At 45.9% G+C, this 16346-nt stretch overlaps 1 protein-coding gene across 2 annotated transcripts in view; it reads right to left on the bottom strand.

Annotated features, from left to right (window-relative positions):
• Positions 1–16346, bottom strand: part of Ets1 (ETS proto-oncogene 1, transcription factor) — a 123180-nt gene that overhangs the window by 87437 nt on the left and 19397 nt on the right. Inside the window, exons 3-4 of one of the 2 annotated variants that reach the window (XM_038321670.1) lie at positions 14764–14943; positions 7671–7815 (exon numbers count right to left, since the gene is read on the bottom strand). In XM_038321670.1, coding sequence (XP_038177598.1) covers positions 7671–7815; positions 14764–14943 — 325 coding nt within the window. The remainder of the gene's footprint in view (positions 1–7670; positions 7816–14763; positions 14944–16346) is intronic. The other variant, XM_038321671.1, reaches the window with a different exon arrangement.

Below are 16346 nucleotides of genomic sequence, written 5' to 3'. Positions count from 1 at the left end.
AACATTTTGCGGTTTGAAAAAGTTAAGAGAACTTTCCCCCCCTCCAGAGTCTCCTGGGAGTTCCAGTGCAATGCTGTCACTTCCTTGACTTTTTTTGAGAAACAAGGAATTTATCCATCAGGTGGTCAGGCCAAAGCAGGCTAGTGCGCTAATTGTCACCCTACTAGCCCTGCCAAGATGAGAGGAGCTCTTTCTGCACCTGGGTCTCCTTCCTCTCCCAGCATCTGTAGAAGGGATTCACACACACACACACACACACACACACACACACACACACACACACACACGCACGCACGCAGCAAACCCCCACCCCATCTTCCCTTGCATCATTCCAGCGAGCACGAGCACCAACCCCTAAGTGCTCTGGGTCTGGATTCTTCTTCCCTGGTGTCCCTCTCTTTTCTGCTGGCGAAATCAGTGAAGGGTAATGTTGGTAGATGGAAACATGTGATATACGATGGAGAAGAGAGGAAGAGAAGAAGAGATGGGGAGGGAGAAGGAGAAGGAGGGAGCTCAAGGGTAGGGTGTGCCTGGGGCAGCAAGAAAGTAGTCAGACTCAATAGGTCAGCGTCAGACACCTCCTTTCTCTGGCTCCTTTAAATTTACACTCAGACTATGCTGGATGGCAAGGGTTCCAAGTATTGGCTATAGGCCATTACCTTTTATGTCTTGTACTATGGATCCAGCCCGAGAACTCAAAAATAAAGGACCCATCTGTTAAAAATTGGACACCCAAGGAACTTATCAAAAACTCCAGGAAATGATGTTGTATCTTTACTCTTTCTACCACACCAGGCTAAACCCTCTGCCTGGACAACACCGTTTCATTGAGATTCAAACCCTTACACCAAATGGTCAAGGACTCTGAATGTCAATCAAGATGTCGAAGAAGCAGAAGGTGGGAGTCTAAGACAGGCAGCAGAGCAGGGTCAACGAGGCAGCAGCAGGCACCCACAGCCGGTCAGAGGATCACCTTCACCTGCAGAGAGAAGGCTCGGGCACACAGATACCTCGCTAGAAAAAGCAAAAGATGGTGGCAAGTGTGGAGGAGGAGATGGTGGTAAGAGGATTAGGGGTATGCTCTTCCTCCTCCTTTCCAGCATGTCCTTAAAACCCCGCAGAGATGTTATGGGGTAGGGTATGTGACAAGTGACAAGACTGTTCAGCCTCAAGGTGCCCTGGGCTCCATCCTCTGGGCTACCTAATCAGGGCAGCGAGGCCCCAAGCGTGATCTTCGGTGGAAGATGAACATTGTGACAGGATTATAGCTATCTCCATCCTAGACAGCACAGGACCAAACCAGATTCAGAGAAACACAAGCTGTCCATTTCCCTCAGGGGCCAGGCATTATTTGTTGAGAAGAGGATTCTCTGGTGTTAGAGTACTAGCCTGTTCAAGGCTAGGCCAGGCTCCATAGAGACTGTGTCTCAAAAATAAGGGAATACATATTTTAAAATAATATTAACAATCATAATAATAACAAAAATAATAGTAATAATAAGCAAACCAGTTGCAAGGAACTACCTTTTGAAAGTTTAGACTGTTCCACATTGAGTTGGGAAATCAAGAAAATTCAATAAAATGTTGAGGATGGGGACCAGAAAAGGGTTCCTGGTTTGCCTCACTCTAGGCTCCCCTAAGTCTTCCCTGACAGGAATAGTCCAGCACTCTGTCTGGGACAGATTAGTCCAATATAGTAATATGCAATATTACAACATCCAGGATACTCACAGGCCCACAGGCTCAGAATTGTCTGGAAGAACAAAGAACCTAAAAAAAAAAGTGCTCTAGAAAAAGAAAACTGTGTCCTGAAGAAAGACAGATCAGATATGCGCTGCAGCTGGAGCTGAAATGGCTGCTTCTTAAGCCGCGCAGCCATCCTACATCCTATGCAGTCAGTTGAAAGGAGAAACCTGCTAGGAGCATAAACATTCCGGGGCAAGGTGAGTCTCCACTGAAGTCCTGCTGGCTGGCTTTTCTTCAACACTCTCAACCCTTAAGAGCCAAACTGGAGGCTCTGCTTTTCCTGCTGAGACGTCCCACCTGGCTGTCGATGGCCCTTTCCAAACACTGCCCAGGTTTGATCCCTCCCAGCCGCTGGGCCAGATGACAGAGCCCCAAGAGAGACCCGTGAACCTGGCCTCTCAACATGTCTCCCACGTGAACTTCTAAAGTTTATTTGGGGAAGACATTCCTCAACTCCACCATCTGATTAGTAAATTTGCTTCAGAAATTTTAAATAGTGAAATCTAAAGTCACTCCCCAATATTCCCCACCAAGCCTGTGTCATATGTAAGTGTGCTATTTCATATAGAAGCTATTTACCTTATTACAAAAAAAAATGTACCCTACACATGCAATTAAAAAAAGAAGTTGCTTGCAGGCAAGGACTCTGTCTTCTGTTTCCCCATCTGTCTTCTTGAGACCCACCATGTGCCCCTGGCAGTCAAATGAGTTCAGCCAAACAGTGGGTCACTTTCTGACTCAACCTTTAAGCACTTTTTGATTTCCAAAACATACTTTACGGGACAATGAGTCAAAAGGCACTTGAAGGCAATGGTTTACAATAGCAGACATGCACATCATGTTGACTGTATGCTGACATGCTGCAAGTTTCATAGATGTGAACTGCGTGGTTCTCAGAGTGTGAGCTCTGGAGATCCAGCAGCAGTAACCGGGCCAGCTCCTAGAAGAGAATCAGAAACAAGCATTTCTCAGCCCTAACCCTGGAATAGAGTCTCAATGCCTTTGATTTAACAGATTCTGGAGATTCAAGTTTGTGAGTCTAAAGCAAGAGTTAAATTTTACATATCTAAGATCCTCCTCCTCCTCCTCCTCCTCCTCTTCCTCCTCCTCCTCTTTTCCTTCTTCTTCTCCTTCTCCTTCTTCTTCTGCTTCTCCTTCTTCTTCTGCTTCTCCTTTTTCTTCTGCTTCTCCTTCTTCTTTACCCTGTGCCTCCTGCTCCTCTTCTGTTGCTTCTGCCACTACCTGTGGAACATATTTTTGAGAATCTCCCTGGCATATGAGGAAACTGGAGAAGCAAAATCAAGTTGCCTGAGGTCACACAGTGAGGATGGCCTTCTATAAACCTGAGAAATCTCCTTTAAGAGCCTGGGTTCCTACACAGAGAGAAACCTTCTAAAAAAGACAAATAAGTAGGTAGATAGATAGAGCGGTAGATAGATAGATAGATAGATAGATAGATAGATAGATAGATAGATAGATATCCCTTACTCTTGGTCCATCTCTTCATTCTTTCTCAAGACAGATGAAAAGAGGCAGGATTCTGTACATGAAGGTAGTTGAAGGTTTTACTGAACTCAGCAAACAAAATATGCCAAACTACATTATAGAAGGGGAAAGGCAGAGCCTGGTAGTTCAAATCAAGGGCCATGGAGAGGAGAATGAAATCTGTTCTTTTCTAGACTCTGTGGCTGTGCACTGCCTCCCAGCCTAAGCAAGTATTTGACATGAGTGTACATGGATCAAAATGCTACTCTTTTTTTCTTTTTTTTTTTTGAGACAGGGTTTCTCTGCAGCTTTTTTAGAGCCTGTCCTGGAACTAGCTCTTGTAGACCAGGCTGGCCTCGAACTCACAGAGATCCGCCTGCCTCTGCCTCCCGAGTGCTGGGATTAAAGGTGTGTGCCACCACCGCCCGGCCAAAATGCTACTCTTATAAATTAAGCTGATCCAAGACTAAAACCATCTCTGCATTTGAAAAATAATTCCTGAAATAAAAAAAAATATGATGCCAAACTTTAAGGAGGCTAGAGCACCATGTTTTCTGATACATGTTTTGGTCACTCATGATGACTCTAACTGAGAAGCTAAAATCATATATGGACAGCTGGCAGCTACGGACGAACTCTGGTCCTGTTGTCTCAGTGTGGAGTGCAGTCTCTGATTTCTGGTTCCCAATAGAAAGCAGGCATTGCCTGACTCCGGTCAGGGCTTGGCTCCACTTCCAGGCTTATCTTTTCATCTGAGAATGGATTGTATCTATCCAGTCACTTCTCAACAGGGATGTGGGCAGGAACTAGCCCTAAGGGCTAGTGACAGCAACATGTTAGTGAGTTCTTAGAGACAGGGAGCAGGGGCCTGACGTACACAATGATTCTTATGATGCTGGAGAGGGAGGTGCTGAAACGGAGGGACAGAACAGAGGAAGGGAAGGGAAAAGAGGCCGGGTCAGTGGGCTGCACTCCAGGCAGACTATAAACAGTAACAGACAGGACAGCCCTAGCTTGTTAAGGAGCTCCATTGATTCACACGGTTCCCTGACAGAGGGATGACGAGAAGCTGAAACAGAAAGGGCCCATTCATTCATGCAGAACACCAGCCCTCGGCCCCCATTGGCTCTCCATAATGGCTCCAGGCTGATAGCGAGGAGGGGGCCATGGCAGAGGGAGGAGGAGGTAAAAATGAAAGAGAATGATGACTGCAAGATCATTGTGAAGCAACGCACAGCTGCACGGGCAATTGCATGCAAATGCGACTTCCCTTTTTAGCCGTCGCAAATGTCCTCAGAATCATTTTTCTCTCTCCCTTTCACACTCTCTTTCCTCTCCTCCTTCCCTTGTCATCTTCTGGGCTCCCCACATCTCTGCCCCCCCAGTCATCTTTCACCTTCTTCACCCATTACCCTCAACCTCTCTATTTTCTGCCAGTTCCCTTTTTACCTGTTCTTAACTTTCCTAGCTGCCGAGTCTCCCTTCCCCTTATTGGTGAGGCTTTCCCTACCCAAGCCTTAGTTTAGCTTTCTTCTCTCTTGCCTTCCTTCCTTCCTTCCATTCTCCTCCTCCTCCTCCTCCTCGGCCTCTGCTGCTTCATGAACAAGCGGAAAGAACACTAGGGTGAAGGACACTATGAGGGAGCCTGGGTGTGCACGACCGGCCCCTCCTGTCAGTATTCCAGTCACTGACAGATGTGTAAACCTTGGAAAAGAAGTCCATTCATCCCTTCTGAGAGTATGGACGTGAGGCAGAGCAGGAGTGGGAAGTAGCTATGAGTCGGAGGAGGGGAAGGAAGCTGAAGTTATAAATAGGATGAAAGAAGATGTAGAAAAAAATCCTAGAGTATTTTTCTCCCTTTCTTTTTATTCAGCACATCTCCACCAAAAAAAAAGTGCCACAGCTGGAGAAATCATTCGTTCACACATCTTCATCTCCCATTTTTATTACCCCACAATAGCCTTCCAAAGGACAACCCATCACCGAGAAGAACTGGGCCACAGACCAGAGAAAATTCCCGCTGCTGTTCCTTCATCTGGACAGCTCACAAGGCAAAGGGCAGACAAGGAAGGCACAAGGTTCTTGCCAGATCTTTCATTCAGAGGGAGCCTGAGGAAGTGGGAGGTACTGCCTAGAGTCGAAAATAGGTTGCCACCAACTGGTAGGTGGTCAGACCCCATGGGTAGCCTATCTCTCCAAGCTGCAATGGAAGGCATGTCAGGCCATCCTAAGAATAGTTATTATCCCTCCAGTCTTTCCATCCCACCCCAAAGCCACAAGCTGAGGGAACCCCAGCTTCTGTCCTGCAGCCGTCAGCTACAGCACAAACACAGTAGCACATCGCTAACAATTCTTTGCATTTTAAAGCTAAGAATAGATTGATTTGTTAATCATATATTTCACAGAAATTGTCTCGCTGGCCCTGAAGTAGAAGGGCAAGAAGATACCACCCCCTCTGCCCAAGTATGTGCTTCTCAATTCAGAAAGAGAAAAACTATGTCTGTTCTTTGGGAAGCAAAGACATTCTCACCTTAAGGTTATGGATGAGTGTGCAGAGAGCCTCAGCTACAAATAAGAGTCAACTTGTAGCAAGCACAAATACCATCAGAGCAAAAGTTTAAGGCAAGTAGCAAATCACAGTTGCAATTAGTAGATAAAAACCCTAAATCTTGTGGCATTAATGGTACTCAGAAACTCAGGCACGACTGTGTGGGTCTTCTACTTATATAGTTGAAATCTAATTTGTTTGGATTTTTTGTTTTGCTCTTTGAAACAGAGTTTCTCTGTGTAACCCTGGCTGTCCTGGAACTCACTATAGAGACCAGGTTGAACTCAAACCTGGGGATTTGCTTGCGTCCGCCTCCCAAGTGCTCCTACCACCACCCAACTTGTTTGGAATTTTAGGAGCTCCCTTTCCACGTGCTTACATCTGAAGTCTTGAATCTAACCTTTGCACAGGTGCAGAATCTTCCCAGCCTCTTTGCGGAACGGATGGGCAGCTGAGAGGTTTGCGTTTATGCTTTTAATGCTTGAAGGGACTGAGATAGCAACAAGAAAATGATAGCATACACATGATTACATCCGCAGCCCTGAGGCGAGTCATAGACTAGCCGCAATTATCACCATTCATGGAGTCAACAAATAGCGATGCCATTTTATCCTAGAGATGAGCCAGGGAACTAGGAAGAACCTCCCATACTGCCCTGCCCCTCACAGCAGCCCCGCCCACTACAGCACACCCCGCCCACTACAGCACACCCCACCCACCGCAGCAGCCCCGCCCACCGCAGCAAGCCCCTGCCTGGAACAAGCACTGTTTTCTGTGTCTCACTGTTCCTTTCTGCTGCAGGGTGAAGCATGGGCAACAAAGCAGATGTTCGTTTTATTTTCCCCCTGTTTCACAAGTCACTTACCATAAGTCAGGAGGAGAGTCAACAACCACCACAACAAAGAATTCTACTTAGTTTCAGAAATTACCCCCGGTCTCACAGCTTTTCTTGTCTAATTCCTGAGAAATACGTATTTCAATATGCAGGCACAATGACATTTCTTATGCTAGGAATTTATCCTGACCCAAAAAAAAAATCTGACAGATTTGGAATAAAATTCTGACAGGTTTAGAACAATTATATGGACTAATAATATATATGGAATAATATGTATACATATGCACATTACATTTTATATATGTCATTATAGCATGGTTTCAAAGATAATGAAATTTCAAACCGTCAAATTCCAGTTTTACATTTATTATTTTCTTCAAATGCTAATAAGTAAACAAAGACTAATAGAGTTTAAAAGAAATGGAAATAAGCCCTAAAAATAGAACAGAGGAGCACAGGCAACAACAGCTCAGGCCGCTTTGGTTGGTCCTGGGGCAGGCAGGTAGACTTGCTACACACAGGTCCTGGGGAGTCTCACTCCAGCTTAGGAGAGGGCCACCCTGTAGCCAGCAAATCAGGAAGGGGGACTGGGAAAAGTGCTGGCACAGATGGTTGGTGAGCAGAAAAAGGCTGGAGAAAAGAGACTGCAGATGCCAGTGAAGAATGAGAGCAATGAAGAACAAGAGATGTGTCAGCCTGAAGGAAGGTTGATCTGCCACCTTCTGTCTTTCCAGTTCATCCTTTAGGATGGCAAAATGTGATTGTCAACAACCACCCTAAACGGAGAAGCAACAGGGAAGTCCACAGAAGGCAGGGAACTATTTACAAAACAGACGGAAAGCAACCCCTCTTGGGCGGGTTGGCAGTTTCACCTTCCTCTTGGACAATGAAGTAGTGCAAAGTTATCGAGACGATACGGGGCTTTCCACGAGAGAACAACAACATCTGTAGCCAGGGAAGCCGTGGAGGTGTTATTTCAGAGAAGTAGCCCTCAGCAGATTTCCCTCGGCCTTCAACTCTCTCCACATTCCCAGCTTTTGTTTACGTTCCTACCTGCACCACAGTGTTCAAGGCCGGTCGGAACTTCCTGAGTGGCGGTCTCATCCCAGAGTGGGTAAAGAGGTCTTTGCTGATGAAAACTAGCCTGGAAACCACAAGTCGTTCGAGGATCTTCAAACAGGTTAATAGGCCCCTGCCTCTGCGACCAGCGAAAAAAAAGGGCATGTATTAGGAGAGAATAGTTCTCGATAGTTCAGTCTTACTATAAACATGACTGCACACCATTCAATGATAGGTGTGCAGAAGCCATCTGTCAGTCAAAAACAGACACTCATTCCCACATACTTTGCCCGCCAGACTCACAGGGAATGAGAGGAAGTACTGATTTCGATTATGACTTCATTTCCACCCATACCTTCACACACCTGAGCACCAGCCTTTGCAACGTTCAAAAGTCTTCATAGTGAACAGCAGGGAAGGATACTGACCTGGCAGACTTACACATTCTGGGCTTTTCCTATCAATATTATCTCCCTCTATAAAAACATCACAAAAGAATGTCCTTATGAGACGACTCCGTGTCATAGAGTAGGTGATAAATAAATGCCACAGAAAAGAGAAAAGAATGGATCTCTACCATAAAAAAACCCATTTCACTTGTTATTAATTGGTAGGGGTAGGTTTTGATGATATCAGCTGCTGGTTAAGAACAGTCTATTTCCTGCACTATTTGGAGATTTATGCAACCTCCTTGCTAGCTTTATTAAATTCACACAATATATATTGTGAGAAAACCAAACACGCTATGCAGAAAACCACATTTCACAGTATTTAAAAGTCCCTTGAAGTCAGATGAATTCGGGTAGATAAAAATTCAAGCACAGGCTGCACTACTTACTCATGGGTGTGCAGATCTGGCCCTTCATCTAAACCTTATAAAGTAGGAAAGTTGAGGGGCTGGAGAGATGACTCAATGGTTAAGTGAGTTGTTCTTCTAGAGGACCTGCACTCAATTCCCAGCACCCTCATTGCCCCTCACAACCACATGCATTTCCAGTTCCAGGGGAGCCAATGTCCTCTTCTGGTTTCCTTGGGTACTAAGCACACATGTGGTACACAGACATACATGTAAGCCAGCACCCACATACATACAATAAAAATTAAATGTTAAAAATATATAAGAAAATTACATATAAAACAAAATTAAATATAAAATTTATTGAATAAAATTTTGTACTTATGAAATGCATGCAATGAGTACTCTATGTAAAGTTTTGTCATCGGTACAAGGTGGGTGTTATCTTAACCTAAGAGACAGCTGGCCTGGTGGCGCATGCCTATAGCACCAGGAGACGCCTATAGTGTACAGGAGATGCCTATAGCACCAGGAGACGCCTATAGCACCAGCTATACAGGAGACCAGAGCAGGAGAAGAGCAAGTTCAAGATCTGCCTGAGCTTTAAGAGGCCGAAGCAGAAACACAGCAAGTTTGAAGGCTGCCTGGCTACATAGAAAGTTCAAGGAAATTAAAGAGATGTGTCTCAAAATAAATTTTTAATTAAAATGAGGTTGTCTGTAAAAAAAAAGAGAGAGAGAGATAATCTGCTTTTATTCTGAAAAAGAAACTGTGAGATTCATAAGACACCAATGTCCAAGTCAAACTGGACAGGGGAAGATTCACAAGGCTGCGACCCTACACAGAGAACTGTAGGTGACTGAGGAAAGTTGGGAGCAGGAGACGTGGTCTTCCCCAAGGAAGAGCACACAAATTAGTTATCCAGTGCTTGAAAACACATATACAAATAACATTATATGCATTGAACAGGTTATATTTAGAAATATATGTATATATATACATATATATGAAAATGCACATACAAGTAACATGATACTACTGAACAGGTTATATTTAGGAATATATATGCATAAACATATATTTATATATGCATGAAATAATTAGTGAAAAAAGAGGCCATGAATCTGAAGGAGAGCAAGGAGGAATATATGGGGCATGGAGGAGGGCTTAGAGGGAGGAAAAGGAAGGGAGATATCACAAAAAAATTAAAAATTAATAAGATTAACAAAAAAGAAAGAAACTGGAGGAGATAAAGAAGCTTCAAAGAATAAAAGCACTTGCTGCCAAGCCTAACAACTTGAGTTCATTCCCCAGGACCCAGGGAGCATGCAGAATCTGCTCCAGAATGCCCTCTTCTTACCTCCACATGCATGCCTTGGCGTGAGAATATGGGCACCCACAACACCACACACATACAATAAGCAAATGTTTTTAAAAAGAAACCATGGGGCTTAGGAGATGGTTTGGTGCTAAAGCTCGGGCTCTGCACACATGGCAACAAGAGTTTGGAGCCTCATAGCCCACATAAAAAGCTGGACAGGCCTCTTGTGATCCCAGAACTCCGTGAGTAGAGACATGGGGTCCTCCTGGTAGCTGGCTAGTCAAACGAGGTGAATTGGTGAGCCAAATCAGAGAGAGAGAGACTGCTTCAATGAACAAAGTGGAGAATAATAGAGAAAGCTGCCCAAGCCCAATCTCTGCCTTCCACACACATGCATGCACCAACATGTGGCAAACATACATACATGCACGCACTAACATGCAGGATAACATACACATGTGCATGCACCAACACCCAGGAGAACATACACACATGTACGCACCAACACCCAGGAGAACATACACAATGCACGCACCAACACACAGAACATACACACGTGCATGCACCAACATTCAGGAGAACATACACACATGTGTGCACCAACACACAGGAGAACATATATACATGCACGCACCAACACCCAGGAGAACATACACACATGTGTGCACCAACATGCAGGAGAACATACACAGATGTACACACACCCCACCTACATACACAGGCAACTAAAACAGAAAAAAAGAAAAGAACTGTTTTTCAGACACGTTTTCTCTGTGACTGCCTGCCATCAAGCCAAGGACTCTGTTTTTCAGAGCAAGAGGTAGGGGTCTGCCACTAACCGCAAGTACCTCTGCTGGCACATGCTTCTGAGAAGCCTGTCACAGCTCTGTATTCTAAACACCTGCCTGCTTATTAGACATTTCACGAATCTACTTGATAGCCATTTCATAGAGTAGAAGAATGACCTTATTACTCAACGGAACCACATCAACAGCTTCCATTCATTACGAAACTGTCCCAGTCAAGGAGAAAGAAGCAGCGTATTAGTGGGTCCGAAATCTGGGTGGTGCAGCCCTATCCCTCATTGTTTAAAGGGAACCACCTCAACTAAGTTGCCGCACAGAAAGGCTCTTCACCTGCACCTTCCTTTCTTGGTTACAAATGGAGACGCGTCAGTGAGATGTTTGAGCAACACCACCCATCTCTGCCACAGTCTGAAGAGAAGCACCTGGCAGTTTCTCACTTGCTCATCCCCAAGTGGTTGCCGAAAGGAACTGACATGCGCCACACACCTGCCAGTGCCAGCTGGCACGCGACACATCCTATGAGGGTGGCCACTTTGGGTCCCCACCACCATCCTGTAAAGCTAGCACCCTTATCTCCATCTTACAGAAGAGCAAACTGACACTTGGAGGAGGAAAGCAGACTTGCACAGGCCGCTCTTGCTTATAAAATGATGGAGACAGAAATCTAACCCTGCTCTGGTTGGTTTCCCAGCTGCCTCTTCTTCTACATAGACAACATGAAGCTGTGCGGCTCAAAACTGATTGTTAGAAGCTAGCCATGGTGACACTTTATTTGTACTGTCAATATTTGGGAGGCTGAGGTGGTAGAATGACTAGTTTTAGCCCAACCTATGCTACAGAGCAAGACTCTGCCCCAGTAAAGCTAATTCCATAATCTATGTATGTGTTCCATAGTAAGTGTTTGATGAATTATGCCAAGGTGACGTCACAGAACTAATATGCCGGGTACTCTTAGGCTATGCCAAGTATTATGTGGGATGCTAAAAGTATAACAGGACTGTGAGATGAACCACACGCTTAGGAGCTGCTGCCTAACGGTTTCCTCCAAGATTGAAACATTTCATTCTTCAGGGAAGCCACTAAAGCAGGAAGGTTAAACTACTCACATTAGCTTCAGGGAGTCGCTGAAACTGACCAGATACTCTAGGCCCCTCCCTGCCACAGTAAGCAATTAAAGCTGAGAGAACTTCCCAGAGGAGCAAAGTTGAGCCGCACAGAAGACTCAGACCAGACCAGCTGCCTGGAAGAAGCAGAAACCAGCCAAACTCCTTGGGAAAGGTTTAGAGCAACTGAGTCACTTGGAAGGCACGCTCCAACCTCCTCAGTTGCCTGCAGGACATGGAGCATGCTCGAGGTGCCCAGCTTCTGTGAGCTGTCATGCCTGCTGGGGTGGGCCTCAGTGATGCAGGTGCCTTTGAGTCATTTCTGCTCCCATAAGTAACCCCTCACGCATACTCCTGTAAGTAACCCCGATCACACTAATTGGTTCACCGAGATGGGCTTTGGTGGTGTCCCTACTCTCCTCCGTCATGAGATGCCTATCCAGGGTGAGTAGACGTGGGCTTTGCCCCTCCAGGACAAATTTTGTCACTCAGCAGGAACACACAGAAAAGCAAACAGGAAGTCCTAGCGAGAGGGTGTGGCAACACTAAGGACCCATTTGTAGGGGAAAGGGAAAGTAGCAGAGAAGAATTTCTAGAGAAAGCGGACTAAGAGGAGAACCGTGGGTTGATGGCACTGAACGTTGCTGAACGGTCAAGCAATCAAAGAGTGAAGAAGATGGCAGGCCTACAGTTCAAGACAGACCAACATCAGAAGGAGGCATGAAAAGAGGCTTGGGCGGGGTCAGAGAAAGCTGGAGACTGTTAGCTGGTGGAGGAACCTTGGAGGAAAACATGATCTCGGGCGTCCTGCAATGGGCTGAGCATGGATGATTAGAGCCGAGCTAGAAGTAAGCCATGCACACCAGAAGGAGGTTGTGTGTGTGACTTATTAACTCAACACACTCTAGACAGATTCACTTGATGGTGCTACGTAGGATGGAATGATTGGGCAGTAGAATAAGAAGAAGAGGTGGCACGGTCATTAAGGACCCTGTCAAGCTACACAGGGAGCTGAGGCAAGAACACAAATCTGTGCTGCTGACCCAGACACCATTTCATTTTCAAATTCTTTAAACTAAATGTTTAGTTCCATAATGCATTTTTACCTCGATTTTGGTTTTGAAAATTGTATTTAAAATAGTCTTCAGATTAATTGCTGACTTCGAGTACCCACCCCACCTGAAGCCTCATGAATCTTGCCTAATCCCGTTATGAAGAAAGACTTACATGTGTGTCACTACAGAGGCAAAGGTGGAAACATCTATATGGCATGCTAAAAGAAGAATCAGCATGATTTTTTTTTTTTTTTTTGGAATGAGGCAATGAAAACAAAAAAGAAATCTAAGATACACCGAGGGCTTGCTCTTGTCCAGTGAGAACGCTGCACTGTGTGGCATATGTAAGAAGGGTGGAAGACAGTGTCATTATGGGTCTTGTTTAGGTAGAGGAATGGCAGAGCAACTTGATAGAGAAGTTTCTTCAGACAGGAAAGAATGAAGCTAGAGCTGATTGCATAAAGAACATGGTTTGAGCACAGATTCAAGGAAATTGGCAGGTGAAGCAAAGGGGAAAATGATAAAAGACGGTTCTTGTGGCTGTTGCTTTTCTTGTCACTGTACAAAAATGCCTGGCAGACATGACTCAGGGGAAGAAAGGTTTACTCGACCTCAAAAGTCCACAAAACCTCAGTCCACCATGCCAGGGAAGACCAAGTCAAGCAGCTCAGTCTGTAGTGTGTTGTTCCACGGCAGCTGACCAAGAAGAACCTAGGCTGGAACAGGGATGTTCCAGGCCACACTTCCTGACTTCTTGTGTCATTCAGGCCCCACCTTCTGAAGGTGCAATGGCTTTCAAAATCATAACACAAGCTAAGGAGTCAAGCCTCTAAAATATGATCTGCGGGGGTATAGTTCAGATCCACAGGTCTGTAGTGACGGGAGAAAGAAGGGTATATAAACAAAGTCGATGAAATAGAAAAAAAGTGTCTGCAGATGCGGTGGCCAGCAGGGGAGCTTCAAGCACCCGCAGTAACTAAGTATCCACTAAGAAAGAGAGGGGACCATGTAGCCAACGAATAACAGGCCCTTGAAGTCTCTGCCATGGTCTCTCTCGCTTTACTATGTGAAGAACAATTCAGCAATCATCACTGCATGAAAAGCTTTACAGGAGAGCATCCAGGAACCTGCAACCCAAACATCTCTCCCACCTAATTCTGAGAGCCAGGAGACCAAAGACACAGCTTTGCCACTGTTCTGCTCAAAGGATGGGCTAAATGTCCTAGCTGTTTTCTCAGAGGACCGCGTCCCCTCTTCTAGTGGTGAAAGGCTATCTTGTCTGTGCCCTCCCTCTACTACACTGACCATGCATCAGGAGCAGGGCCGGCAACTTTGCAGCTACTCTTCCTTCTGGACTGCAGGCAGCTGTGTCTCCAGAGCCACCATTTCCCCTCCCCATCTAGTCTTGTAAGTCCCCCCAAATTGGAAGAGGGACTCAGGGAATATTTTTATACTATCAAATCACAAACACATGGAGTCAGTGTATCTGTGGTAGTGTGTGAGCTCTTTTTCCGGCACCTCTCCAGCTTCAACCAAGCAGCCCTCAGGTTGCAGGTGTTTGTCTATTAACTCCCTCCTCCCTCTCCTTTCCTTGAGTCTGTGTAGAAACACAGCCTGTCCTTCGGTTGACAACTGAGGCCCAGGGTTTAGCCTCAAGCCATAAACATAGAAGGCACAAAAAACACTTCAAGATGTTTTTCAGTCCAGAAATTAGAGTGGAGTCAGCACTGGGCAGGATGGACTTTGTGATTTGTCATCTAGGATAACTGTATCATGTTCTGGGAATGTCACAGACACTCATACCCTCTACCAGGAACACAGAGGCCTATAACGCAGGAAGCTTGTGTGTAAGTCCTGTTCCACAGCCACAGAGCTCTGTAACCTCTGGCCTGTCACTTGAACTCCCTAAGCGTTTGCTTCCGGAGGAGGATAACTTGCCGATCTGCAAGTTCCTTGCCAACTCAAACTCTCCATTTTGCTGACCTGAACACATTCCTGCTCCTGACCTTGTAACTGGTGATCTTCATCAGATCAACAGCTCCGTGGGACAGAGGAGAAAGCCTATTGGGCCAGAAGTTGCCAGCGTCAGAATGCGAGTTCACTACAGTGTCCCTGTCACGTTCACACCGTGTCCTCATGCCTCCCAAAGTCAAGTTCAGTGTTTTCCTCCCAGACGACCCACGATTCTGAAGAGAAGAGAAAATGAAGCTTAGGCAGTTCCTGAGGTTGAGCAGCTACCGGGCTCTCATGTGGTGTAGATTATAAAACACTGCCATGCATCAGCATAGACTTCTACTAGATTCTGAAGTCTCTCGGCCTTGGGAGATGCAGGGTGAGGCAGCATCGCCTTACCCTGACTGACAAGCATGCCAGCTAGAACTCTTCTGGCAATGCTAAGGAAGAATTCCGATCAGGCTGTGTTTGGCCTCAGAAGGGCACAGGGACAAGAGCTGATTCTTGGGTACACTTGTCCTGCTGAGAGGTGGGAAGGGAGGCATAGCCAAAGTCCTCTGAGCTCTCCTGAATGTGACGGCGAAGGAGGAGGGACAAAAGGGTGGTATGGCCACCAGGAGAGGCAGGAACATACAAAATAGCAAAGTCCCAAGGGACAATTTTAATTTTAGACTCAAGGCCAGGAAATTCTTTTTAAAACAATGAGGGTGATAGGCTTGGGCCCTGGTTTAAGGGCAGGCTTGACCCTCTGCAGGCTTCTGAGAAAGAAAAAGAAGCAGGAGGGAGGGCCCAGGAAGACAGTGTCTAGTGTGTTCTTCATGTGAACCACCTTTAGGCTTCCCTGCAGGCCCATGGAAATCTTCGTGCCAGCCAACAACACGCGGGCCTCTCCACTCACATCAGACACTCACTGAGACTCAGCCAAGGGGCGTGGATGGCCTGGACCATGAAAAGGCCCTGAGAGGCTGAAGATATCGCTGTCTTATTAAGGAATTTGAAGTAAGATGAAAGTCATTTGCTCCATTTTGAACTACTGGAATCTCTAAGTCGCCACTCACTCAGCCAGAAGCCCTTAAACTTGTTCTCATGCCCCTACGGGATGACAGTTTCAGGTACCCCCTGATATGAATCACATGGTAATGCTGACGTGGAGCCTTGGGGTAGAATGCAGCTTTGCAGTTTTCTCAGCAGTCTGTATAATGGAGTTCTGAGCCCTTCCTACATCAGGGGAGGTCAGCGTTTCATAAGCAAGGTATGTGGATAGATGAATGAAAGTTGGTTCTAAGTTTTCATATGCCGCCAAGTTATCTTTTTGAAAAATGAGTAGAGCACACATCTTAAAATAACAGCACTCAGGAGGCGAAGGCCAGTTTGAGGCCAGTCTGGTCTACTAAGTGAGTTCCAGACCCTGCCTCAAAAAATGAATACAATAGCAAGGATTTCTTCCTATGATTGAATGTGTTCCCCCACACCTATTTCTGAGACTCATTCACCAATGTGATAACATGAAAAGGAGGTGACAGTTGTGGGGGGCACCTCACTGAGGGTGAAAGACCCCTTGCAAAAGGGCTCCAGAAAGTAGTTCAGTCCCTCCCAGCCCTCGGCCATGTGTGAACAGAGCATTTGTCCCCCATTA

This window comes from Arvicola amphibius, chromosome 3 (genome assembly GCF_903992535.2).
Source record: "Arvicola amphibius chromosome 3, mArvAmp1.2, whole genome shotgun sequence".
In the NCBI taxonomy this organism is placed as follows: domain Eukaryota; kingdom Metazoa; phylum Chordata; class Mammalia; order Rodentia; family Cricetidae; genus Arvicola; species Arvicola amphibius.
The sequence above is the reverse complement of the archived record's forward strand: the minus strand, read 5'-3'. Positions and strand labels throughout refer to the sequence as shown.